Raw genomic sequence first — 25,443 nt, forward strand, 5'->3', positions numbered from 1 at the left:
ACCATGCTTCACACGGAATAGAGCCGAAGAAAATAATCTGACTTTTCTGGATTATACTTCAATTAATTTAATCTAAGCCAGGAAAACACCAGGTGTTTATCTAACTGCCTCTGAAATCAGTACCCTTATCACAGGCGAACAACAATTTTGTGTCATCGACGTAAGATACTATTTTTGTGCAGTATTCCTCAGCTAGGAGCGCAAAGGGGGGCAAACACACGTTAAAAAGTGTCGGGCTGAAAACATAGCCCTGTGGAACCCCTACTTTCATTGGGGGGATGGGAGCCGAAAAGAGAGGGGACCATATAGTTTGCTGACGGCCACTTAAAAAGGAGGTGAACCATCTAAGCACCATGCCACCAATGCCACACTCCTGGAGTCTTCGCAAGGGGACACGGTCAGGGTACACGGTATCAAAGTCTGCGGAAAGGTCCAGCAATACCAGTACCACATTGCCTCCTTTGTCTAGTGTTGCTTTAATAGTTTAGTTTCCGAGACTTCTAATAAGGCTCTTTTGGTGCTGAAGTTTGCTATGAAGCCCGACTGACTGGGGTGAAGTAAGTGGTTGGCCTCAACATATTCCGTGGTGACTGTATTTAAATATTCCTCCAAAACCTTAGAAAAGAATGGCAGCAATGATATTGGTCTGTAGTTACCGGCTACCATTGGATCGGACGCTGGTTTTTTAAAAGCGGGAGAATTTTGGCGTGTTTCCAGCTCTCTGGCATTTGCCCCTCATGCAGAGATGTGTTCAGGACCAAGTTGTCGGCTGGGTTAATCACCTCAGCAATAGACTCCAGTACTTTAGCTGGACAAGGGTTGGAGGGTGACCCAGACTTAAGAGCTTTCATTATCTCGAGGGATTTATCCAAAGTGATAGATGGAAACTGCATGAGGGAAAAACCAATATTAGGGTGGGGAAGCAAGCATCCAAGCAAAGGTGTTTTTGTCTTCAGCAGAGGATAAGCCTATTCCAGCTCGACGGAGCTGGTCCAGGGGCTTGGATGAGCCTTCAGCTGTGATCTCTTCCACTGAAGTCTAGGCTATAATTGCGGCAGCTGTGGCCAGGACATGGGATAACAGTGCTAAACCCAGGCTAAAAGGCTCACATTGTAATGTGGGTGTTGTGGTTTCCCCTTCTGGAGATTCATTGCCGCAGGAACTGACCTTCCATCCACCTCTACAGGGAAGTTTGTGCATCATAGAGAAGAGGTGCCAGACATTCTGTAACACATCCGGAAGAATTTGGGTTTTTCTCCATTCCCATCTTCTGAGGCGGCGGAAGGCACATTTCTGCAATATGTCCAACCTCACATCTTTGCTATGCCGTTACATGGCAGAATTAAGGATATGATTACTGGAGAATGGAGGGACCTGGATAGCTCCTCAGTTCCCAGATTTCTACAGAAGCTGTATTCACTGGAGGAAGGCTAAGATTATCTTGCGCACAACATTAAGGTGCATGCATTCTGGCCACTTTTAGCTGGTCGACGGCAATAAATCCAGAAGATTGTTCTCCTTCAGATGCTATGAATAGGAAGGTAGAGAGGGCACTTAAGAAGACACTTTCGCTGACATTCTGACTCTGAAAGTTGGGGTTGATGCGGCTTATGCTGCTCAGTCTCTTATTTCAGACTTTGGGTTATTGGCCACAGCAATTCAGGAGGAGACCGATTGTTCTGAGTTGCTGGTGAACATGGAGCATAAGGCAAAGTTTCTGGCTGATGTATCTTCGGATAGCTTGATGACTTTGACCATGGCAACAGGTTCCATGGTGTTGGCTCGAAGGAATTTGTGGATGAAGCATTTGAAGGGAGACTATGCTGAGAAGTATACTCTGCTAAAGATCCAGTTTGAAGGAAAATTACTGTTTGGTGATCATTTGGACAGCATGATTGCCAAGATGTTCAAGGATCAGAAGCATACTCTGCCATACAAAGGGAAGAAGTCTTTCTTTAAACACTTTTGAGATCAGCCTTCTTCCTCTTGTTCCTCCAGGAAATCTTCACAGACATTTTCTGTTGGTTCGTAGGAAGTTCCAGTCCAAAACGTCTTCTGCTTCAGCAGGAGCCATAGCACAGCTCAGTTCCTCCAAGCAGAAGTCCTGACAACTACTGCACAATGTCGTCGATTCCTGTGGGCGGCAGGCTTTTGTTTTTTTTCAGGAAGCCTGGAGATGGGATGTGAAGGATCGATGTCCTTGAACATAGTCAGGAACAGCTATCTTATAGACTTTGTCAATCAGCCTCCTGGATGGAGCGCCATCCGTACCCCTGTCCCTAGGGATCTGTTAAATGATCTTTTGGAGTGGGTTCAAGCTCCTCTGGTAAAGAGGGCAATAGTTCTAGTGGCGGAGGAAGGAAATGGATGCTAGTCCTCTTATTTTCTCGTAAAGAAGGTGTCTGGGGTTTCAGGCCGATTCTCGATCTGTAGAGGGTGAATGGGTGGATCAGGATGGTTCATTTCAAAATGGTGACATTACAGTCCATAATTCCCTTAGCCAGCATCAACAACTTTATGACTTCCATAGGTCTGCACGAGGCTTACCTGCAAGTTCCCATGGCACTAAATCATCAGAGGTTTCTGTGGTTTGCGATAGGAAAAGACCACTTTCAGTTCGCAGTTTTGCCATTCGGTCTGAAGTCCACCCCAAATGTCTTTACAAAGCTCTTGTCCCCTTTGGTGGCTTTGGCTCACCATCAAGGGATCTTCATTCTTCCTTATCTGGACTATTGGCTGGTTCACACTCCCAGAAAACTGTTAGCTCTCAAACACACAGTGGTGGTTCTGGCCATTTTGCAGGGACATGCTTTTCTTGTCCTGCTTTGTTCTGGAACAAGACAGTCAGTTTACTGGGGCAAGATTTCGTACCGATTTGAGCGTGGTCACGCTGCCAAATGTGATGGTGGCAAAGATCTGAGCCCACATTCTGGGTCTTTTGGCCCAGCCCACCCAGGTGGCGGCACATTGGCTCCAGGCTCAGGGGGTTCTAGCAGCAACAGTATTTCTGGTTCCCTGGGTTTGCTTTCATTTACACAAGCTGATGGCTCACATCCTGGAGCATGTCCTGAAAGGTGTCCCTCTCTCCCTTCTTGCTCCAAGGATTGTTACAACAGATGCCAGTCTGTCGTGTTGTGGGGCCTGAATAGGGGTACGTCAGATCAGGGGCTCTTGGTCCCCGTCCCAGAGCAGGAGGTCTTTGAATTGGAGGTAATTAGAAGCTGTCCACTTGTCTCTGAAGGCTTTCTCTTGGTTTCTGAAGGGGCATGTTGTACTAGTCAGGACAGACAATGTTACGACTTTGGCTTATGAGAACAGGCAGGGGGGGACACGTCTCTTTCTCTGGCAAGGGTTGCAGGAAAACTTTCATTGGGCGGAGTCTTGTCTGTTGGCAGTGTCTGCAATCCACACTCAGGGGGTCTCCAATACACTGGCGGACAATCTCAGCAAGGCCATTCTGTCATCAGGGGATTTTTGTCTCTAACAGGAACTATTTGAGGAAATTACAGCTCAGTGGGGAGTCCCAGTGATAGATCTTTTTGCGGGTTCTCTCAATGCCAAGGTGCCAATGTTTTGGTCGAGGACCAGAGAGCGGCTGGCTTGGGCTGTGGACACTCTCTCCTGCAGGTGGCTGCAAGGTCTTCTTTCACTCCCTTTCCGCTGAGTCTTCGGTTCCTTCTTAGGGTGCAGAGGGTGAAAGTGTTGGTCATTGGCATTGCCCTGGCTTGGCCACACTTCTCTTGGTTTCCTCTTCTAGCGGAGATGAGGCAGTCGGAGGAGTGGTTGTTGCCTCAGACTCCCTCTCTCCGGTTGCTCCAATAAACAAAACAAAGAAACCGGTACCTCTCGAGTACAGCTCTCTATGCCAAAGGAGGTTTCATGACAATATAAAGGCGCAGTCCTATTTTTCTTCAGGTGCTGCAGTTGGAAACAGTTTTTTTTTTAGTTTTCCTGTGCAGGAATTTTAAAAGCGGAAACATTCTGAATTTTCGTCCATTTTGCTGAGTGCAGTTATTTTTTTCCTGAGAGAAACTAACCAGACATTAATTCTCTCAAAATAGGGAATGAGGTCTCTGAAGCAACAGAATTAGGTTCAATTAACCCACAAGGAAAGGGCACACAGACCCCCATTGTCATCCTGCGTAGCATTTATCATGTAGCTACCCAACTGAAGAAGACACAAAAAGGTGCTAATAACTCCACTGAGGTGATTCATCAAGTTCCTGAAGTCAAACAAAATATGAAATAGACTCCAGTAATCCTGGGAGATAAAAAGCAAATTAGCCAAATGCACAAAAGGGCCAGGGCCATGAGAGGAGGAAAACTCTTTACACAACCCATCTTACTTCTAGGGCATTTAATTGAGTTGGGAATCTAAAGCATGCCAAACAATGACATGATACTGTGCATTCTGTGGAAAGGCTTTCATTTCACCACACATTAGAACAAACTTTTGGAGCAGAAATTAAATTGCAACATAAATATTACCGTAAACATCTGATTTCTGGAATTGCCAGTTACCACTGTATTTGGTTTCGTTGAGGCACTTTTCTGTTTGTCTGCAGGAAAAAATACAATTATTTCACTGTATTATATGCATGCATTGGGGTTGGGGTGGAGGGTGATATTCTGAGCAGGCATTAGCACTTGTAAATAGTGTAGTTTCCACACTGAGCAGTTTACTGTTCACATACTACGGGCTTCAAACCAAGCAAAGCAAGTGTTAGGATAACCTGCATAAATCTAAGCATAACTCATGAAAAGAGACTTGTTACCCAGAATGCCTTTAAGAAGCAAGCCATGTCTACAACGACTGATGTCATATTTAGCAGACCTTTGCAACTCCTTACATGAATAAATCTATTCTAACCCCAAACCATAAAGTACTAAATAACAGCAGAAGCCTGGTGCACTATTCCGAAGAGATAAGTCTAACATCTCTGGACCCATAGCAACCCTACACCTCAATGCCAAAAAAGACCCTCTTTGCTACCACAAAAACATTAATAAAAATTATACTACATTGTTATGTTTACTATTCCTTTTTCAATGTGGCAGAGTACCAGAAAATGTTTCATGCTGTCAGGGGAGGAACACTTCTAAGGTTATAGTAAAGGCACTGCATCTTTTTTTACACCACACAAAACCATAAATAATGGAGGGAAAAAGTTACCAGTAACAGCAGTTCTCCAGTTTTGACATCTTCCATAGATTCACATGCTTGAATCATCCCGGTTGTCACGCTGAAAGTTCCACAGTAACACGTCCACAGCAGTATAATGGTAAATATATTAAAATAGGCTGCAAACATTGACACTTAAGCAAAGCTAACCTCATGGCTGTGCGTGGCGGGCAGTTAGGCACTATACACTGTACCCTCACATATTGCATCACTCATGACATGTTCAAGACTGCATGTATAACATCCCTAATGAGATCTGAAATGACAATTGATAACACTATGCAGGGCAGGGCGGGGCGAGAGTTATTTATTCAAGGGCACGAGTTATAGTTATTGGAGTTAACTATAAGTGATGAATTTCAGTGGTTTTGTTGGTTTAAAAAGTTATGTTTTAACTGATATTTTCAACTAACTATAACGCATCTTCAAACTTTGTTTTTTCCAGTGAATTTCTAAGTTTTTGTAATGCTAAGTAAGATATTGTTACAATTCCCAACTATAATGTCACTTTAACCTTTGTTTTTTACAATGAATATATATATTTATATTATAGTATCTAATGGGTAGGCTGGACAGTTCAGTACTATTGACTGTAAAGAAGATTCCGCAAGAGAGCAATTAGGATTATAGGTAACTGTTCGTTCACCTCTATTAACCAACTTCATTTTTTATTGCATTTAAAGAAAATCTGAGACCATAAGCACAGAACAAAGTTCCATCAATATAATTCAATACCACTTGACCAGTAATGTTACATATTTGTATCAATTATCTTTTTCGGAGTTGGGTAAATACTTCTCCTGTAAACAGGTGTTGCCCCTTAAGGGAGTGGTGCAATCAAGACTTTCTCTATACGATCCTCAAGGGTGTCTATGTCTATTGTCTTTAGTATGCATAGGATTGCCCAGTCTAGAATAGTGGTTCCTAACCTATGGTCCGAGGACCCCTGGGAGTCCACGAGGCCTACTAAGGGGCTCTATGACTGTTTAACAAAGTTAAATCATTTTGCAATTAATACATCAAAAAATGTTATACAATTAAAGAAGCAGAGTTGAACATTTGAAAAACATTTCTATATTTGATTATTAAAAAATGATTTCAATATTTGTCCATTTGTTTGGTTTATACTTGTTTTTATATTTTTTTTGTATTGCTTAGAGGTTCAAATAATAGAAGTTGTTAAGCTAGGGGTACCCGGCTTCCAATAAGGACTCATTGGGGTCCCTGGTTACCAGTAATGATTCAGAGGGGACCCACAGAAGTAAAAATTTAAGAACCACTGGTGTAGAGGAATGCTTTACTGTGGACACCCATTAGAGGTCAACTTATATGAATTTGAAAGCCCGTCTCACATTAAAGGTATCCTGTACACAGCCTGTTTATTATACTACTCATATGGAGTTGGCGTCTGTGAAATTCACTAGGTTTTCTTTCTCAGAGATTTTCCAATAAAAAGAGCATTGGGAAACAATGTTTAACTCTTGATCAGTCCAGCAGGATTATTATTATTTTTCTTCTCTACCAATTACAATGGTCCCAGTGGTTAGCTGGCTCTCTTGCCAGGAGGAAGCTTCGAACAGCCCATTTCTCCTGTTAGTGCTGCCTAACACTGAACCAACAAACCCTACAAGTGGGGAGAGCGTGTGGCGTAATGGCCAGAGCTGCTGACTTCGGAGCTGGGGAATCAGGTTCGAGTCTCGGCGTCTGCTCAACATCCTGTGATTCTGGGCGAATCACTTAATTTCCCTATGTCTACCATAAATGAATGTGTCCGTAGCTAGTGCTGAAGTGCCAGTGTTGATGATTAAGTGCTGGTGCTGAGCAACGGAAACAACCGGCTAAAATTAAGCAGTGGATGGTCCTAAACCGATATGAGGACTAAAGACCTTAATTTGGCCCAGTCGAGTGTAGTCTCCTCAGCAGAGGTTAACTTTGCCACCCATTATTTGAGCTTATTGTTCGAGCATGTGATGGTGCTTTTTGGTGACCATACAAAATGCTTTGAAGGTTTTCACTGTGAAAGGAAAATGCTACTTACCAGTATGCATCTGTTCTTGGCATGTAGAGCTGCAGATTCGTACACTTTTGTAATAGATCGCCACCTAGTGTCGGATGATTGCAGGTTGTTGTCTTCTTGGAAGAAGTCTTTGTAGTCACGAGATAGGGGACTACTCCCGTGAACAATACTGCGCATGGTCATCGACTCCATCCTCAGATTGTTTTTCGCCATGATGGGAAATGATGGAGTTAGTAGAAGTAAAGAGAAAGGATGTTCATGCGTGTGCATCTAAGTAAGATGAGTACTGGAACGGATACAAGTCTCGGTGAGGCGGGAGGGCGTGTACGAATCTGCAGCTCTACATGCCAAGACAGATGAATACTGGTAAGTAGAATATTCCGTTCGAGGCATATTAGCTGCAGATCGTACACTTTTGCAGCGATTGTGCAGCAGTGTCTCCCCTAACGGTGGTCGCTTGTATCCGTTGCAGCATTCTGAAACAGTGTTCTAAGGACAGCTTGGCCTACTGCAGCTTGCTGCTTGGCTTGCACATCAACACAATAGTGTTTAGTGAAGGTGTGTATTGTAGACCATGTTGCTGCCTTGCATATGTCCTCTAGTGGTATACTTCCTAAGAAAGCCATAGAGGTTCCTAGTTTGCGAGTGGAGTGCGCTCTAGGAGGAACCGTTAGTGTACGTTTAGCTTTTTGCTAGCATATTTGTATACACTTTACAATCCATCTGGCAATTCCTCCCTTAGAGATGGGGGAGAGAAAGATACAAATAGTTGTTTTGTCTTTTTGAAGGATTTAGTCCTGTCTGTGTAGTATAACAGAGCTCTTCTAACATCTAAGGTGTGTAAAGCCCTTTCCGGGTTTTGGAAAAACACAGGTAGCTCTACTGATTGGTTAAGGTGAAAAGGAGTAATAACTTGGCAGGAATTTAGGATTAGGCCTAAAAACCACTTTGTTAGGATGTATCTGAAAAAATGGGTTTTGTATTGTGAATGCTTGTATTTCACTAACTCTTCTGAGAGAGGTGATGGCAACAAGTAAAGCAGTTTCCCATGTTAGGAATTGCAATTCACACTTGTGTAAAGGCTCGAAAGGGGGTCCCATAAGTCTTGTAAGGACCACGTTTAGGTTCCATACTGGAGCAGGTGGTAACCTAGGTGGGATTAATAAATGCTTTGATTGCAGGTACTCTGAAGAGAGATCGATGTTGTCTATTCTGTAAATAGGCTGCAATTGCTGCCAGATGCAGGCGTATGGAAGAATAAGCTAAATTGGACCTTTGTAGGTGTAGAAGGTAGCAAATAATATTTTGGATGGAAGCATCTAGTGGGTCAATGCGATTATTGTTACAATATATTGCAATCTTTTCCACTTAGCGCCATACATGCTCTGGTAGTGGGTCTTCTAGCTTCTTTAATTATGTTAATACAGTCTGGTGGTAGGTTTAAGTAACCAAACTCTAAGACTTTAGGAGCCAGATCGCCAAATTCAGTTGTCTTGGTTCTGGGTGTCTTATTTCTCCATGGTTCTGTGTTCTGTGTTAACAGGGATGGCGTGAGCCATAATTTTTGATGTGGAACCAGTGAGAGATCCAGTAGTGTGGTGAACCACGGCTGACGTGCCCATGTGGGAGCTACTAGTATTAGTTTGAGAGACTATTGTCTGAGTTTGCGCACTACTAGTGGAATGAGTGAGAGCGGCGTAAAAGCGTACGCAAATCTGCCTGACCAGTTCATCCATATCGCATTCCCCTCCAACCGTGGGTGTGGAAACCTGACGGCGAAGGTTGGGCATTTTGCATTTTCGTGGGTGGCAAACCGATCTATCTGTGGATGCCCCCACATTTGGAAGAATGGTTGAAGAACTTGTGGATGTATCTGCCATTTGTGAATCTGTTATGACTGTCGACTCAACAGATCTGCTATCTGATTGTGAATTCCTGGAAGGTGTTCTACTGTCAGGTGTATGTTGTGAGGAATGGCCCATCTCCAAATGTTCTGTGCAAGCTGGGACAGTTGCAGAGAGTGTGTCCCCCGCTGTTTTTGTATGTAAGACATGGCTGTCATATTGTCCGTCCGGATTAAGACAGCTTTGTTTTGTACTTGTAATTGAAACGTTTTGAGTGCTAGGAAAATTACTAGCAGCTGTAGATGGTTGATATGGAACTGTTTTTGTTGGTTGTACCATTGGCCTTGTGTGGTATAGTGTAAGAGATGGGCTCCCCATCCTGTGAGGGATGCGTCTGTCGTAAGCACTATTTGTGGAACAGGTTCTAGGAACAGCCGCCCCCTTGTCAAGTTTTTGGTGTTCCACCATTGCAGAGAGCGATATGTACGGCTGTCTACCAACACCAGGTCTGTGAGCCGACCTTGAGCCGGATTCCACTGCTGTGCTAGACATTCTTGTAATGGGCGCATTTGCAGTCTTGCGTGTGGAACTATGAAGATGCAAGACGCCATCATGCCTATCAGTCTCATGAACACTCTGGCTTGGAGAGACTGCTGGTGTTGAAAAATGGAGACTAAGGTCTGAATGCTCTGTATCCTGGCTGGACTGGGATACGCTAGAGCTGTAGATGTGTCTATGGTAGCTCCTAGATACTGAGAAACGTGTGAAGGCTCTAGGTGCGACTTGGTGTAGTTTATTGTAAACCCTAAGTCGTGCAATGTCTGAATTGTTTGTTTTGTGTGTTGGACACACTGGTTGAACGATTTTGCTTTTATGAGGCAATCGTCGAGGTAAGGGAAGACATGTATCTGTTGTCTTCTGAGATGTGCTGCTACTACTGCTAAGCACTTTGTGAACATTCGTGGTGCTGTTGTGACCCCGAATGGAAGGACTTTGAACTGATAGTGCTGTCCTAGTATGACAAACCTTAGATACTTCCTGTGAGCAGAATGTATAGGAACATGAAAGTAGGCGTCCTTTAGGTCTAGTGTTGAAATAAAGTCTCCCTGTTGTAGCAGTGGGAGTACTTGTTGTAGAGTGATCATGTGAAAATGATCTGATTGTATGTAATGGTTGTGGGGCCTGAGGTCGAGATTTGGTCTTAGTGTCCCGTCCTTCTTGGGAATCAGGAAGTACAGGGAGTAAACTCCTGTTCCCCTTTCCTCTAAAGGAACTACTTGAATAGCATCCTATTGTAGAAGTGCTAGAACTTCCTGTTGAAGCAGAGTCATATGTTCTGTGGACATTGGACGCTGCCTGGGTGGTATGTTTGGGGGGGTTGCTGTGAGTTCTAGGTAGTAGCCATGTTGGATAATCTGTCTTACCCATCTGTCTGTTGTGATGGAATTCCAGACAGGTAGGAACTGTGATAATCTGCCCCCCACAGTAGTGGAATGCTGTAGAGGAAGCAGAGGGAAGTCACTATTTGGGAGTGGAAGAGGAGCGGTTGTTGTTATTACCTCTACCTCTTCCCTTGCTTTTATTGCCTCTCTATCCTCCTCTAAAGTAGCCTTTGTTAGAGGAGGTCTGTGTGTGCGTTTTAAAAGATGATGTTGTATCTGTGCCAGTTTGCTTAGAGCCTCGTCTATAAAAGGAGCGGCGAAAAGAACTTCTAGTCTGTGTGGATTGTAATGCACCCATAGACTTAGCTGTGTCTGTGTCTTTCTTCATCTTTTCTAGTGTGTTGTCTACTTCCGGCCCGAACAATTGGTTTTGATTGAAGGGCTTGTTCGAGATGGTAGTCTGTACCTCTGGTTTAAAACCTGAAATGCGTAACCACGCATGTCGTCCGAGTATAACACTAGTATTGACTGCTATGGATGCTGTGTCAGCTACATCTAGTGCGCATTTAATTGAGGCATTGGATATTAATTTGCCTTCTTGTATGAGCTCTGCTGCCTGATCTTTGTATTGATCTGGGAGGTGCTCCATTAGTTTTCCTTATTGGTCGTAGTGAGCCCTGTCATAACGTGAGAGTAGGGCTTGTGTATTTGCTATGCGCCATATGTTAGTTGCCTGCGCAGCAATCAGTTTCCCTGACGCATCAATAACTTTAGATTCTTTGTCAGGCGGGGGCGTGTCATCAGAAGTCTGGGAATTGGCTCTTTTCCGTGCATTAGACACTACTAAAGAGTTTAGTGGCAGATGTCCCTTAATATAGACTGGATCAGCTGGTGCTGGTCTATACTTCTTTTCTATTCTTGGATTTAATACCCTACATCGTACCGGGTCTTTAAATATGTCTGGAGCATGTTTAATACCTCCTTTGATCATGGGTAGTATTTGCGTAGACCTTTGTGACTGCTCAAATGTATCCAGTAAAAAATCCTCATCAATGGCATCAGAGTGCATTGAGACCCCCGTGGTAAAGGGCAGCTCTATTTAATAAATGATTAAACCCAATACTATCTTCTGGAGGGGAAGGTTTTGTTGGGTAGTATGGAGGATCAGGAATGTCGGGCACATTGTGTGGTGGGATCCCATATATATCGCCATCTTTAGGATATTGTGGATTGACATCTTCATCTAAAGGGTATGCATGTGGCTCTGGTAAATCATTTCCCCCACCTAGTTCATACTTTTCGTCAGTGTGGTGTGATGATGCAGGAGATTGAACAGGATAAACTGTAGGTTTAATGTAAGGAGGGATAGGAGAGGAAGAAGGTGAAGGAGAGGAAGGGTGCATTGGAGAAGTTGCACAATCCTTCTTTTTGGCAGGAACCACAGGTAGAATTGGCGTGTCTGCTGGTTTCTTCTTGTAAGCAATTGCTTCCAAATGTCCAGTTTTTGGATTGAAATGGACCTTTCTTTTTTAGGATCTGGTCTAAACAGTTCTTGCTCCTCTACAATCTTCTTCGGCGTCGATTTTTTCGGTGCCGATAGGGGTTGTTTTGTGTTTTTTGCTGTAGGAGGCGTTATCAAGTCCTGTGGAAAAATTTTCGGTGCCGAAGGTGGTTTCGGCTTGGTAGGCTTGTTAGAGGGTTTAGGTGTCTCTGTATCAGGCCTTGGAGTCTTTGGTACCGAGATTGGAGATTTTGGAGTGGAGACAGGTCTCGTTGGCCCTGCGGTGCCGGACTCCGGTACGGTCTTCGGCACCAATGCATCTTTTGGTTTGGATGCAGAAGGATCTTTGTCTTTGGGCACCGAAGGGCGTTTTGGCTTCGGTGTCGAAGAGTCCTTCGGTGTCGAAGGATGTTTCGGTGTCAATGGAGGAGGTGGAATTGGCACATGTGGTTTTGTCTGTGCCGAGGCACTGGAAGGCGTAGTCTTTTTCCTCGGAGCCGAGCCCGAAGGCGGGGCATCTGAGGGGATATTTCAGTCTTGACTGGGCCCCATGGGCGGAGTGCTGACCGTTGCCTTTGGCTTGGGTAGTGTATGTTGTGCAGGGGCAAAGGTACTCACGGGCTGCCGAGATGGAATTGAGTTGTCTGAGTCCTCTGCCCCCGATAAGATCTGGAGATCAGGCGAGTCTTCCTCGGCAACGAGTGGATCCTCGTCCTCGGAGACGTCCTCTTTGACGATCTGCTCCTCGAAGATGGCCTTCGGTGCTGGTGCTGATCTCCTTATCTCGTGTTGACGTGCCCTCCGATCCAGAATGGTCTTCTTCGATCGGAAGGATGCACAAGCTGTGCAGGTCGACTCAGTCGTGTTCCGGCGATAGACAGAGGTTGCAGACCTCGTGATGGTCGCTATGAGGGAATTTTGCTCGACATACTGGGCATCTCTTGAATGGAGTTCTGTCCATGAGGTGTAGGCCGTACGGCGCCGATAGGCCCAACGGCCCGCGTCGACGCACCAGAATGTAGCTGGTGATGTCGAAAAGTCTATTCGATGTCGAAATTGTTTGTATAAAGTTTCACGCTTCGAAGTTGCTGAAAAAGTATTTTCTACCCGGAGAGGAAAACTTTCATCCGCACCCAGTGGCAGAAAAAAACAATCTGAGGATGGAGTCGATGACCATGCGCAGTATTGTCCAAGGGAATAGTCACCTATCTCGTGACTACAAAGACTTCTTCCAAGAAGACAACAACCTGCAATCATCTGAGCCCAACACCAGGTGGGGATCTATTGCAAAAGTGTACGATCTGCAGCTCATATGCCTCGAACATAGGTTTTCTAATGTTAATATCTGGTCAGTTGCAGGTGTTTAAGTTAGATGTGTTGTTGACTATTTTCTAAGAACAGTATTACAAAGAGTGTAAAAAACTTTTTATTCAAGGTTGTGACAGATATTCACCTGAACCAGAGTACAGTAGTGGCTGTCATGGCACTTACAAAACACAAACCTAAAAGGAGCACCAGGGGGTATACAGTCAGGTCGTCCCCCACGCAACAGTCTACAAACACAAGTAGACCTGACTGGTTCTCACCTCTCCTTATCTGTCTCCCTTTTGCCCATAGCGCCAAGAAACCGTTTGGTGTAAGTGCGCTCTATAAGAATTTTTACATAACATAACATACATTATGGTTGGGGGGCTCGCACAAGAAGTTGGGCCCAGGGCCTGACTGCATGGCTGCTGTATGTGTTTTGTAAGTCTACAAACACAAGTAGACCTGACTGGTTCTGAACAACTTAATATATTCTAAAGACACCTGAGGAGTTTATAAGAAATTGTAACACTTACTCGCAAGCAAGGTACACTACCACTGGCCTGTGTGTCTAATTGTTCAATTTCAAGAAATAAACATTAATACACCACATACCATATGAAAGAAAGATTTGTGTACACACAGTTTGTGAAAAAATGTGAGAAAGGTCAGAAAGTACCTTACGGTAGTATCCAGAGGGGGGGCTTGCTGGTTGGTACTCACTAGCAGCTCACCCAATTTATCATCATCTGTAACTTTCATGACCCAAAAAAAAAGTGTGTGCCTCTTCATAGAATTCTCAGAGGTGAGAAAAGGGAAAAAAACAGTGAAAAACATGTGTAAATGCACTGTCAGTGCTTGTGTCACTAGAGTGCCCGCTGGTCCCCGTGAGAAAAGAAATGCAGTTCTCAGTATTTAATATGGGGTACAACTCACTTGCTAAACATAATTTTATTTGGTGCTGTGAGCGTCCTCAATTAAAAAACTGGTTTATTTTGGACCATTTTCAAAAGCGAGAAGTCGACATGTTTAGTTGCCAACCTATATAGGCAACTTCATCTGGGCTGCCAGGGTAACCAGTATTCACCTCACTTGTGACACACACCGGACCGAGTGGTTGCGGTCATCCCTCGTACCTGTAACCCACTCTTCGTGGAATTGCGCGCAAAATGGTCGCGTGTCCCAGTGATGACTGTGGACAAAATCTTTCTTTCACATGGTATGTGGTGTATTGACGTTATTTTCTCGAAACTGAACAATTAGACACACAGGCCAGTGGTAGTGTGCCTTGCCGTGAGGAAGTTTTAAAATTTCTTATACACTCCTCAGGTGTCTTCAGAATATATTTAGTTGTTCAGAACCAGTCAGGTCTACTTGTGTTTGTAGACTTACAAAACACATACAGAAGCCATGCGGTCAGGCACTGGGCCCAACTTCTTGTGCGAGCCCCCCAACCATAATGTATGTTATGTTATGTAAAAATTCTTATAGAGCGCACTTACACCAAACGGTTTCCTGGCGCTATGGGCAAAAGGGAGACAGATAAGGAGAGGTGAGAAGGGGAGGAGAAAAAGGGGCGGGGGCAGAAGGAAGACCTAATTATGTGCTTTACAGAACAAGTGGGTTTTCAGGAGAGACCTGAAGTGGGGGTAAGCAGTGGTGAGCCTCAACTCTAAAGGGAGTGTGTTCCAAAAAGAATATAATGTAATAATGTAATAAAATATAGGGTGTCATTTTAAGCAAGACAGACCTATAGGCTTCCTCGAAGGGTCAGAACACCAAAATATAAAAATCAGGCGGTTTGGCTTATCTAACGGTCAGCACATCAACATATTTAAAGCTGAAGTATTAACTTTGCCAATAAATCAACATTATTGATCAGTTACTCTAATCCTATGTATTTCCATGTATATACATGGTAATGCTTATTAATAATCACTCTCATTCAATAAAGCATTTTTCTTTGAAACAACCATAAACATGTGTGGAGTCTTTAACATTTTCGAAGTCACAAAATGCAGCCATAGAACCAACCACAAGGGGTTCCTGCACTCCAGCAGAAGAGCATGCAGCTCCAGCGCAGAGTGCTTAAAATAAAAATATGGTGGCTAAGGTCAAGCATCTAATGACACTGGAAACGTGTAGTTCAAAAAAAGAATATCCTGGGATTCTGCTATGCTCTCTGCAGCCACCCACAACAAACATGTTAGCGGTTCACCTGGCCACATTAGAGCACCAAAAAACAGCTATAAATATGAAAACCAGCACTTGAGGGGCCTTATGGGGTGCTCCTGGCTTGGAGCAGTCAATAATAAATGAGCGGCTGATGTTTTTTTTTTTTTTTAAACATTTGAGGACAGGGGTGATATCCTTAGAACTATTGGGGCTGCCAATCCTCTGCTTTCCTATATATAAATACATTTTAAACCTTAATTTCTCAAAAACTAAACACATTTACACCAAATCCCAAAAAACATGATTTCTGGGAAATGATCAAGCTTTCTGCCAAATTTGGTGTAAATCTGTTCGCTCATTTTGGCTGTAGCTATGTCTATTTATTTCTATCGGAAATATACCCTCCAGGCCAACCTAGAATGAATAAAATCCAAGGCTGTAATACTGGGCCTGGAGAAGTAAAAGGTTTTTGTCATTTCTCTGCTTATTGTGGATGGTATAAGTTTAAAGACTTTGCTGTAAAATGGCAAAAGGCTTTGTCACTCTCTAATCCTGTGCTTAAAATTAGTCACTTATACAGTCAATCGCAGTGCTACTAAATCCTACATCCAGACACTTATACATCCACTCAGTCTTCAATGTAGATATATATATATTACTTATTTAAATATCGAACCAAACCACATTCACTGGATGAGGTCATCAGTGATGTCATTTGAGATGTCATCAGTGATGTCACTGACCATGTCATGAATGATGTAATATGTGACATCATCAGCAGTGGATTGCGGGTGCGCGAAATATAGTTAGTACAACTAACTATATAGGAGCAATTTCAATGGTTTTTTAAATGCTAATTCCTAACTATATAAGGCCTTAAACCTATGGTTTTTTAAGTGAATGAATATATATATATATATATATATATATATATATATATATATATATATATATATATATATATATCTATCTATCTGGCTCTGTGGTTTCAGGATTTTGCACCGCTGTAGAATCGCCATTAATGATCCAGCGAAAAAGAGGAGCCACTGTTATATATATATATATATCAGTTCCTTAAAGCAAATATAGTGATTATGAAAAGATCTGCAGGAGGTACACTCATCCGGGGAGGAGAATGATATTGTGTGAATCTACAACACTATCTACTATGAAGAGAAGCTTACAGGTGGAGTGGCATTTTCCATTTGAAACATCTGAGGTTTAGATACGCATGCTTAGCATAGACTGTATATCAATACCCTCCAAGTCGCAGTGGCTAGCATGTGGACAATGCAGGTGTGTGGAATACTATCCTTAAAATAGCTTGGTCAAGTAGGGTTTGCTGATGGGTCAAGATGGCCATATGATCATGGTATGTCAAAGAATTTGGCGTTGATCAGGTGGCTGCTTTGCAAATACTGGCTAAAGGGATGTTGGCTAGGAAGGATATAGTAGTAGTCTTTTTGGAAGTAGAGTAGTGCCTAGGAGTGGCGTGGAGGACCCTCTTCATCTTGAGGTAGAAAGTCTGCCACGAAATGTGACTGGGAAGAAGACTGAAAGCTATATGGTCCGGTGAAGATGGAAGGGCAACACTACCCTAGAGAGGAACTATGGGTTGATTTTAAGAACAACACTATCCCTGTGGACCTGTTACTTACCTTCGGTAATGCTTTTTCTGGTGGATACAGTATTTGTCTGTGGATTCCTCACCTTCTGAATGACCTCTTGCGCAGCATTACACGGAAACTTTTTTCATAGCTCTCCCACGTCGATGAGGACGTCACAATGATACAGCTTCGCTCGCGACTCCATGTGACGTCACTGGAGCCATAAGACCTTGTCGACATGCTGACGTCAGTTCTACTCATTTTATCCACGCCTTCGAGGCGAAAGGGTGTACCAACATTATTTACGCTTATTACGGCGCTCCTGTGCTCATGATGAGCTCAGCTCGTCACAGGTGCATTGGCTCCGTGGAACTTTCAGCACAGCGGGGGAATTCCCCCCGCACCTGAGTGTTCCACGGGCCATGACGAGCTGAGCTCGTCATGAGCACTGGAACGCCGTGGTTCATGACGAGCTCAGCTCGTCATGAGCATGCAAGAGGCTAAACAACGAGGGTTGGTCTGTTAAGCAAAGAAAGTCCAACAAGGCAGACAAGTAGCCTTTAACAGTTGCCACAGCACAACTCAGCTGAGCCAAGGAAAGAGCGAAACTCTAATATCTGACAAATGGGCATGCAAATGATCAGTTGATCTATCTCCGCACCATTTAACAAACTTTGCCCACCTACCAGAATAGACAGATTTGGTGGAGTGTCTTCTGGACGATAATATAACATCCACCAAATCCGATTGGGGAAAAGAACTCAGGTTGCCCCATTCAATCTCCAGGCATGAATGTGCAGGCTCTGGAGGTGGGGGTGTAGAACCTGCCCCAGAGACTGCGAGAGGAGGTCTGTCCTGAGATGGAGACTGATCGGAGGGTGCAATGAGATGTGAATGAGGTCTGTGTACCACACCCTTCTTGGTCAATCGGGGGCGATCAATATGAGTTGGGCTCGGTCTCGACGAATCATTCTAAGAACCAGAGGAATCAAGAATATGGGAAGGAATGCGTAAAGAAGCTGTGAGCGGCAATCTAATTAATAAGCGCCCTCCAACGCTCCCCGCATCGGATACTGGAGACTGCTGAACGACGGGGAACGAGTTCTCGTGGGTGGCAAACAGGTCCACCTGAGGAAACCCCCACATCCTCAAAATGTGATGGACCACCTCTGGTTGAAGATGCCACTCATGATCGGCCAAGTATTGCAGACTGAGACTGTCCGCACACACGCACATTCTGCACGCCATCCAGATGATTTGCAATTACACAAATCTGATGGCCCTGAGCCCAGGATAAGAGTCCTAGAGCCTCTCGGCAGAGACAAAATGACCCTACTTCTCCCTGTTTGTTTACTTACCATATCAAGGTAGTGTTGTCAGTCAGGGCCTGAACTGACTGACAGCGGAGGGAGGGGGGAAGAATGGCTTAGCGCCAAACGCATCCCCCGCGATTCTAGAAGATTGATGTGAATCAATCTCACCTCTGAAGACCAAAGACCCTTGATTTCCAGAACCCCAAGATGAGCACCCCACCCCAGCAAGTTAATGTGCTGGCAAGCAGGGCCTGGGTGTTGGCAATGCGCCAATGATTCACTGCTTGGGGAGATGCGGCAACTGCCCTTTAATAAACACTGGATCTGAGGGAGCAGGCTTATATTTTATATTTATTCTGGGGGTGGAATGCGAGAACGAGCTTGATCTTTAGAGATATCATCAGCATGTCTCATCATACCTTTAAGCATAGGTAGAGTGTGGTGAGCTTTTCAAATAAAAAAATCTTCCTCTAGAGATTCCTTGTGTAATTGTACCCCATGATATTCCACAGGTCTAGCAAGTAATCTAAATATCCTACATTGTCGTCAGGAGGGGAAGGCTTTGCAGGGTAAAGATCTGAGTCGTTATCTGTAGGTGAAGCCATGTTATAATCCTTCCAGGGGTCTATTGGTAAAATATTGTCACCCCCATCTCCATCATCATAAGGTGGTGGAGAGTTAGTTGGTGTAATGTAGGGGAATGTGGTGAAGGAGGAGAGGAGTTAGTACTTACATTCTTCCTCTAAAAAAGGTATATGGTAAAGAGTGTCCTCTGACTCAGGTTTGTGTTTGTGAGGTGGTTTAGTCTGAACATGTTCTGTTTCTGGATTTATAAAAAGTTTTTTGTTTTGGTTCGATTTGGGTGTTGGGGGGTTGAAAATCGTATCCTGCAGCTTCCGAGGAACAGTTTTAGGTTTCGGCACAGAGGATTTCCGTGCTGGGTTGGAATCGCTTTTGGGCATGGAATGTTTTGTTGCCAAAGGAGGCTTCATTTTCAGTGTTAAAGATTTCGACTCTAAAGCGGTTTTCCAGCTGAACTGGAGTTTGGTTCAAGGGGTGTTTGGTACTCACGGTACGCTGACCTTGTGGCAAGCCTTCTTCCATCTCGGAGTCCAATTCTGGAATGGAGATAAGTTCTCCTTGTTCTTTCTCTGCCCCTTGTGCGCCTAATTTGTGCTCAGATTCTTCACCGAAGATATCTGGTGTGTATTTGATGTTTTGACTCTGCATCTCACGACGTCGAGCCAGACGATCACGGAGCGTTTTCTTGAATCGAAACGATCTGCACACGTCGCAGTCCTGTTGGTTGTGTTCTGTTGACAAGCACAAGTTCCACACTTTGTGAAAGTCGGTGTGTGGTTATTTGGCGTGGCACGGAGGACAGAATTTAAATGGAGTCTGTTCCATCGACTGCGGAGCGGGCCGACACGGCTAGGCCGGATGGCCTCCTCGAAGATCCTCGATTGAAATAGAGGTTTTCCTCAACGGATACGATTCATGGAGAAGTGGGATATGCGTTTGAAACAATACCAACGCAGGTAGAGTGGACTGCGCACAGAGGAGAACCCGAAGAAAAGGTTTCTAAGCGCAGCGCAGCAATACACGTCCAAAACCGATGGCAGAAAAAAAACAATCTAACAATGGAGTCAATGTCAATGTGCACAATCACCGAAAGGAGGAGTCACCTAACTCGTGACTGGAAAGGCATCTTCGAAGAAAAACAACTTGCAAACATCCGAACCCAACACTAGTTGGCAGGAGTATGCAAAGCAGGTGATCTACAGCTCACATGCCTCGGACATCCCTTTTTAGCCGACTGTTCCAGTTTTTCTGAAGCAATATCTCCCAGAGTGGACAGAAAGGAACCTGAAGATTGTTTCGGAGAACATAAAGCTTTAGCCACCAAGCTCTTGGGTGTAGGGTGCATTGATAAAAAGGCTGGATCTCCAGGCGCAACTTTGTATCGCCTTGCCACCGTTTTGGATACAGCTGTGGCAGACATAGACTTTAGCCATACTTCCCGTATGGGTTCCATCAAAGCTTCATTGAACGGAAGCAAAGGTTCCATCACCCTCAGTCAGAATGTTTGATATGACCTCTGCAGTGGGCAACTTCAAATCCAGAAGGTCAGCAGGCTTCCTTATAACAGAATGGTAGGATGAAACCTTCTAAGAAAAAATAGTTTTGGGAAAAGAGAGCTCCCACTCTGGGGAGGTAACCAGCCCACTAGCTTCCTAAAGCCCTTCAAAATCATGCATGGGAACCAGTAACTCCTCTTCCTTCCCTTCATCCTAGTGCTCCTGGAATTACTCCTCTTCCAGAAGCCTCTGTACACCCCTTCATGATTGTATATTTGGTATCGGCGGCACCAGACGCGGCGCTTGTGACTTCAGACCTGGCGTCGATGGAGGCCCTTCAGGAACAGCTGGAGGTGCCCGCCGGAGTCGAGCTGGCACCGGACCAGAGCCCGACTGTGCCAGAGAATAGTCCATCCTTCCCTCCTGGGACGGGATCAGCATCAAGAACCTCAACATCGGGAGAGGCCAAGTCGGAGTCATTGGCATGAAAAGCATTAAGGGTGCCTGGGCATAATGATGGGGTATGCCCATGTTGAAGGAAAGCGGTCCCACGGGGCTACCAGGCGCACCAGAAGGGTTAACAGCCATGGCAAAAAGCCATACCTTGCATTTAAAAAATGCAAAGGATCTGTACCTGGAGCCGGAAAAGGTGGGTACTGATCCGGAACCGCCTGGTCTGGAACCGCCCGAGGTTGTAAGGCTAGTTCTGGCCGCAGCGCCGGAGACACTGGAGCTGAGGGTGGAGTGGCCGGAGGAAAAGGACTCCCTTCCCTGGGCGCCGCAGAGTCCCTCGGAGCCAGAGAATGCACTAGAGTCACCTGCAGTGAATAGGAAAGGGAGATGTCATCCTTCCTGTGACGCCGTAGGGCTGGGGACCCCGACGTCAGCTGCATGTCTTTAGAAGAGCGACACTTGGAACAAGGACATATCTTCTTATGTTCCCTCGATGACTTTGAGGTGTGTGGAGTCGGCGATTACGACCTCGGCTTTGTCCTTATCTGACTCCTCTTCTGCTTCTTCCGCTTGGCCATGAACAGTTTCGCCTCTCTCTCTTTGAGGGCCTTTGGGTTCATACGGCGACAGGAAGAGCATCCCTTAACATCGTGGTCAGACGACAAGCACCAAAGGCAACCATAGTAGGGCTCCTTGATGGACATATGACCCCCACATTCTCTACAAGGTTTAAAACTAGACTCTTTCTGGGCAGCCACTGCAATGCTACAATTGCAGACAACTGTAGCAATGTTAAACCACAAAGAAATGGAGAGTCCTAGAAAGACCAGTACGCTTCGATGGCGTGGAAAAAAAGGAACTGACGTCAGCAAGCCGACGAGGTCTTCTTATGGCTCCGATGACATCATACTGAGTTGTGAGCTGGGCCATTGTGAGGTCCTAGTCGACGTGGGAGAGCTATGAAAAACGTTTCCGCAGAATGCTGCAAAAGGCGTCATTCAAAAGGTGAAGTATCTATAGACAGATGTAATCCATAAGAATGGTCAGTGTTTGCAGCGCGCAAGAGTAATGTTATCACTTCATTCAGGATAAAGAAACATCTACAGTAATAGGCCTTTCATGAGGTTACTCTAGAACTGTATTTTTCTTGTACCAACCAGAATTGTTTAAGCAGATTGTTTTTACATTGGAATAAATAAATCAATGATTTATTACCTTTACCCTTATTCCCATCTTTCTCTTCTAGGATAACCCTTTGTCCATCCAGGCAGGAAATTGGAACACCAAGATCTAATGGTACTTGTTCTCCATTCTACAAAAACAACCAAAGTTGATTAAATAGATCACTATTTTCACTATTCAAGATGTATTAATAAGTACTGTCAATCAAAAAGAAGTGTGGAAACATGTTGAATACATTAGTGAGAAGTTTAGATTCCGTAGAAATCTTAAGTCCTTGTAAATAACTGCGCCCATAGAACCTACTCATTATTTGTATTGTGATTGCTAGTATATTTCCAAGACCACTTACCCAGCTTATCCAAACCATAAATTTCATCAACATCCTTGCAGTTTGTTTCAATGTCAGTGAGCACTATCAATGCTCAATGTATGGCACAATTATTTTGTTTCTCTCATGAACTTCCTAACTCAATTTACCAACTTAACTCGAATCCTAAAAACTTTTGGACTAGTGTGCAAATGAACAACTAACTTCTGTTTGGTAACTTTTTTTAGTGGATACTCCAATTGGAAATTCTTCACCTTTAACATGTCCCTAGGTGCCAGATTGGATCCTGAAGTCTTTTAAGGAAAGCCCCTGCCTCCAGTAGGTAGCATCCAGTGGCTCTGGGTCAACTTCACTGTGCCCCAGGATTGACAACTGGAACTGCATATAGATGTCACACCAGAGTGCTGACATAAGATTCTTTCTGAACATTGACTGCACACTTGAATGCGGAATCTAAAAACAAAAACAAGAAGAAATCATTTGGTGGCACCGGTATATCAATCTCCAATGTGGGATCTTTTCAGAAGGAAAGGTGTTCATTCCATATAATGGGAAGGTGGGTGGGTAGTGAGGAATCTGCAGCTACATAAAGTATTCACCAGAAAGAGCATTACTGAAGGTAGGTATCTTGTTCTTATGATGGTTACTTCGAACGCCCACATTCCTCATGTTTACAATGGATATCAACAGCCGAAACGCCCCTCCAGTCAGAGCTGGTTTTCAGGAGACTGTAGTGCTTTGTGAACGTATGTACAATACCTACATTGCATCCTGGTAAATATTCAGGACAGGTACTTCGCATGCCTGTGCAGTGTTAGCGGCCTTGACCATGGAAGAAAGGGCCCTTAACAATTCTGCTTCTTTCCCACTTCATAGTAGATCTTCATGCAGAGGAGTATCAACTAGCACAAAGTCTTTTTCTGCACTATTGTTGCCTTTCCTTCTCCCAGAAAACCCCCACAAACAGCTGATCATCCACCTGATGGTCTTTGGTATGAATAATGAAACAACTGAGCACTCTTTGAGGTCCGTTTCTCTGGCTCTTTCGAGAGGTGAGGTGGGGGCAAAGAACATCGGAAAAGTGATTGACTCTCCAACATGAAAAGCAGTCACAACTTTCGGTAGAAAGATCGCTCTACTCCACAGCAACACCAGTTTGTCTGAATCTGAGGTGGTGCTGGAAGACTGGACAGACAAGTCTTGAAGCTTTCACACACAATGAGCTGGGGCTATCACAATGAGAAAGACACCTATGCAAGAATGCAAAAGAGATGCTCTTAAGAAAGGTATGGACCAAATCGAGGTCAACAGTGGCATCATGAAGAGTTTAGCGAGAAGAAAATGGATCAAAACTTTGAAAAACATATCACAACAGGTGATTTTAACAAGAATGGTTGGTCAGGTAAACACAAAAAGACTGAAGGGGCAGACATAGAACCTTTAAAAGTGTCCACCAAAAGTCCCTTCTGGGCCAAAGACAGAACAAAAAGTAACACTTCCAACAGTTTCGTTTGCAACTGGTCCATGTTATGAGAGCTACACCAAGCCACCAATGTGTCCCAGTGTCACCTTCACCTGTCCTAGCAGTAGTCCCCACCCTGTCTATCTGCAAATTTTCCCTCGTCATTTGAGATCTAGCTATTTTGTCTGATGCCCAATGGACCTACCTGGTTTAGCTATAGGGGAGACAGGTCGGGGATTCCCTCCTTGGACGTCACCTACCCAGTCGGTCTTCAGCCATACTTCCTTTCATCTATCCTATCGTCTCTTTCCGCATCCTCCCTCTATTTTTCTCTCTCCTTCTCTCCTCTCTCAATGTATTGAGACTGAACTATTCTGTTGAATGCCCAATGGAGCTACCTGGTTTAACTATAGGGGAGATGGGCCGTGGACTCCCTCCTTGGTCGTCACCTACCCAGTCGGTCTTTAGACAGACTTTCTTTCGTCTCTATGATTGTCTCTTCCCTTATCCTCACTTTCCCTCCTCCCCCACCCCCCACTACTTTTTCGCTCCTCTCTCTCCTCCCCTAATGTATTGCTGATTGTTTTGATATAATGTTTACTTTTTATTTTTATTTATTTTTTATTTTATTTAAAAAGTTTTATATAGCGCGAACAAGATCTTCGCAGATATCAGAGCGCTTTACATAGAAGGGTACATGAAAGAACATAGTCAAACAAGTAAATCAATAGATTACACAGTACAAATAGTAAAAATAGGTGACTGCAAAGCCAATCATGTGAGTAATAAGACAACTCATACAAATAAGTAAAGCGGTCAAGCATGTAGTACAGATCGGTGCAGGGTGTTAATAGGGTTCGAGATAGTAGTTCAAGTGTATTTAGCCATGAGGATAGCTTTTACTTCTTTTTTAAAGAGTGTAGTGGAAGAGATAAGCCTGGTTTCGGGAGGGAGTGAGTTCCAAATCCTAGGCGCCATTCCTGAGAAGGAGCGCTTGTATGTTTTTTCCTTCCGGAATCTTCGAGGTTTCAGCAGAAGATTGTTTGTGCCTCTCGTGTTTCTGATTCCCCCAGAGATTGTCAGTTTCTGAGCAAGGTAGCCGGGTGAGTTTAGGTGTACCGCCTTGTGTGTCATGCAGGCGATTTTCAGATGTATTCTGGCTTCAAAAGGCAGCCAATTCAGGGATTTCAAGTCAGGGGTGATGTGGGAGTGCTTTTTTGACCCAGTGATGAGTCTCGTTGCAGCATTTAGAGAAGCTTTTAGTGGTGCGGTTGTAGTTAGGGGGAGTCCGCAGAGGGCGGTGCTGCCGTATTCAATTTGTGGGATGACTAGTGCTTGTACTGCAGTTTGGAAGTCTTTGGCTGGGAGGTAGGGTTTAAGTTTCCTCAGAGTGTTGATCTGGAAGTTCGCTCCCTTTTTTGCCTTGCTGATATGTTGCTGCATGTTGAGATTGGTGTCGAGTGTTATGCCTAAAGATTTTGCTGAGTCCACGATGGTGGGTTGGACATTGAGTGCGGTTAGGAGTTTAAGCCAATGTTGAGTGGTGGATATCTTCGCTGGAGGTGATATCAGAAGGAATTCTGTTTTCAGGGCATTGAGTTTGAGGTGATTGTC

General features: G+C 44.3%; 1 protein-coding gene across 6 annotated transcripts in view; it reads right to left on the reverse strand.

Moving 5' to 3' along the window:
* The window catches only part of RGS12 (regulator of G protein signaling 12), a 691,597-nt gene that overhangs the window by 100,267 nt on the left and 565,887 nt on the right, over nucleotides 1-25,443 (reverse strand). For all 6 annotated transcript variants that reach the window (XM_086964151.1, XM_086964150.1, XM_086964152.1 and 3 more), the window contains 2 exons: nucleotides 22,073-22,169; nucleotides 4,489-4,559 (listed from right to left, as the gene is read on the reverse strand). In XM_086964151.1, coding sequence (XP_086820277.1) covers nucleotides 4,489-4,559; nucleotides 22,073-22,169 — 168 coding nt within the window. The remainder of the gene's footprint in view (nucleotides 1-4,488; nucleotides 4,560-22,072; nucleotides 22,170-25,443) is intronic.

Source organism: Lissotriton vulgaris, chromosome 3_2, assembly GCF_964263255.1.
Source record: "Lissotriton vulgaris chromosome 3_2, aLisVul1.2, whole genome shotgun sequence".
Taxonomy (NCBI): Eukaryota; Metazoa; Chordata; class Amphibia; order Caudata; family Salamandridae; genus Lissotriton; species Lissotriton vulgaris.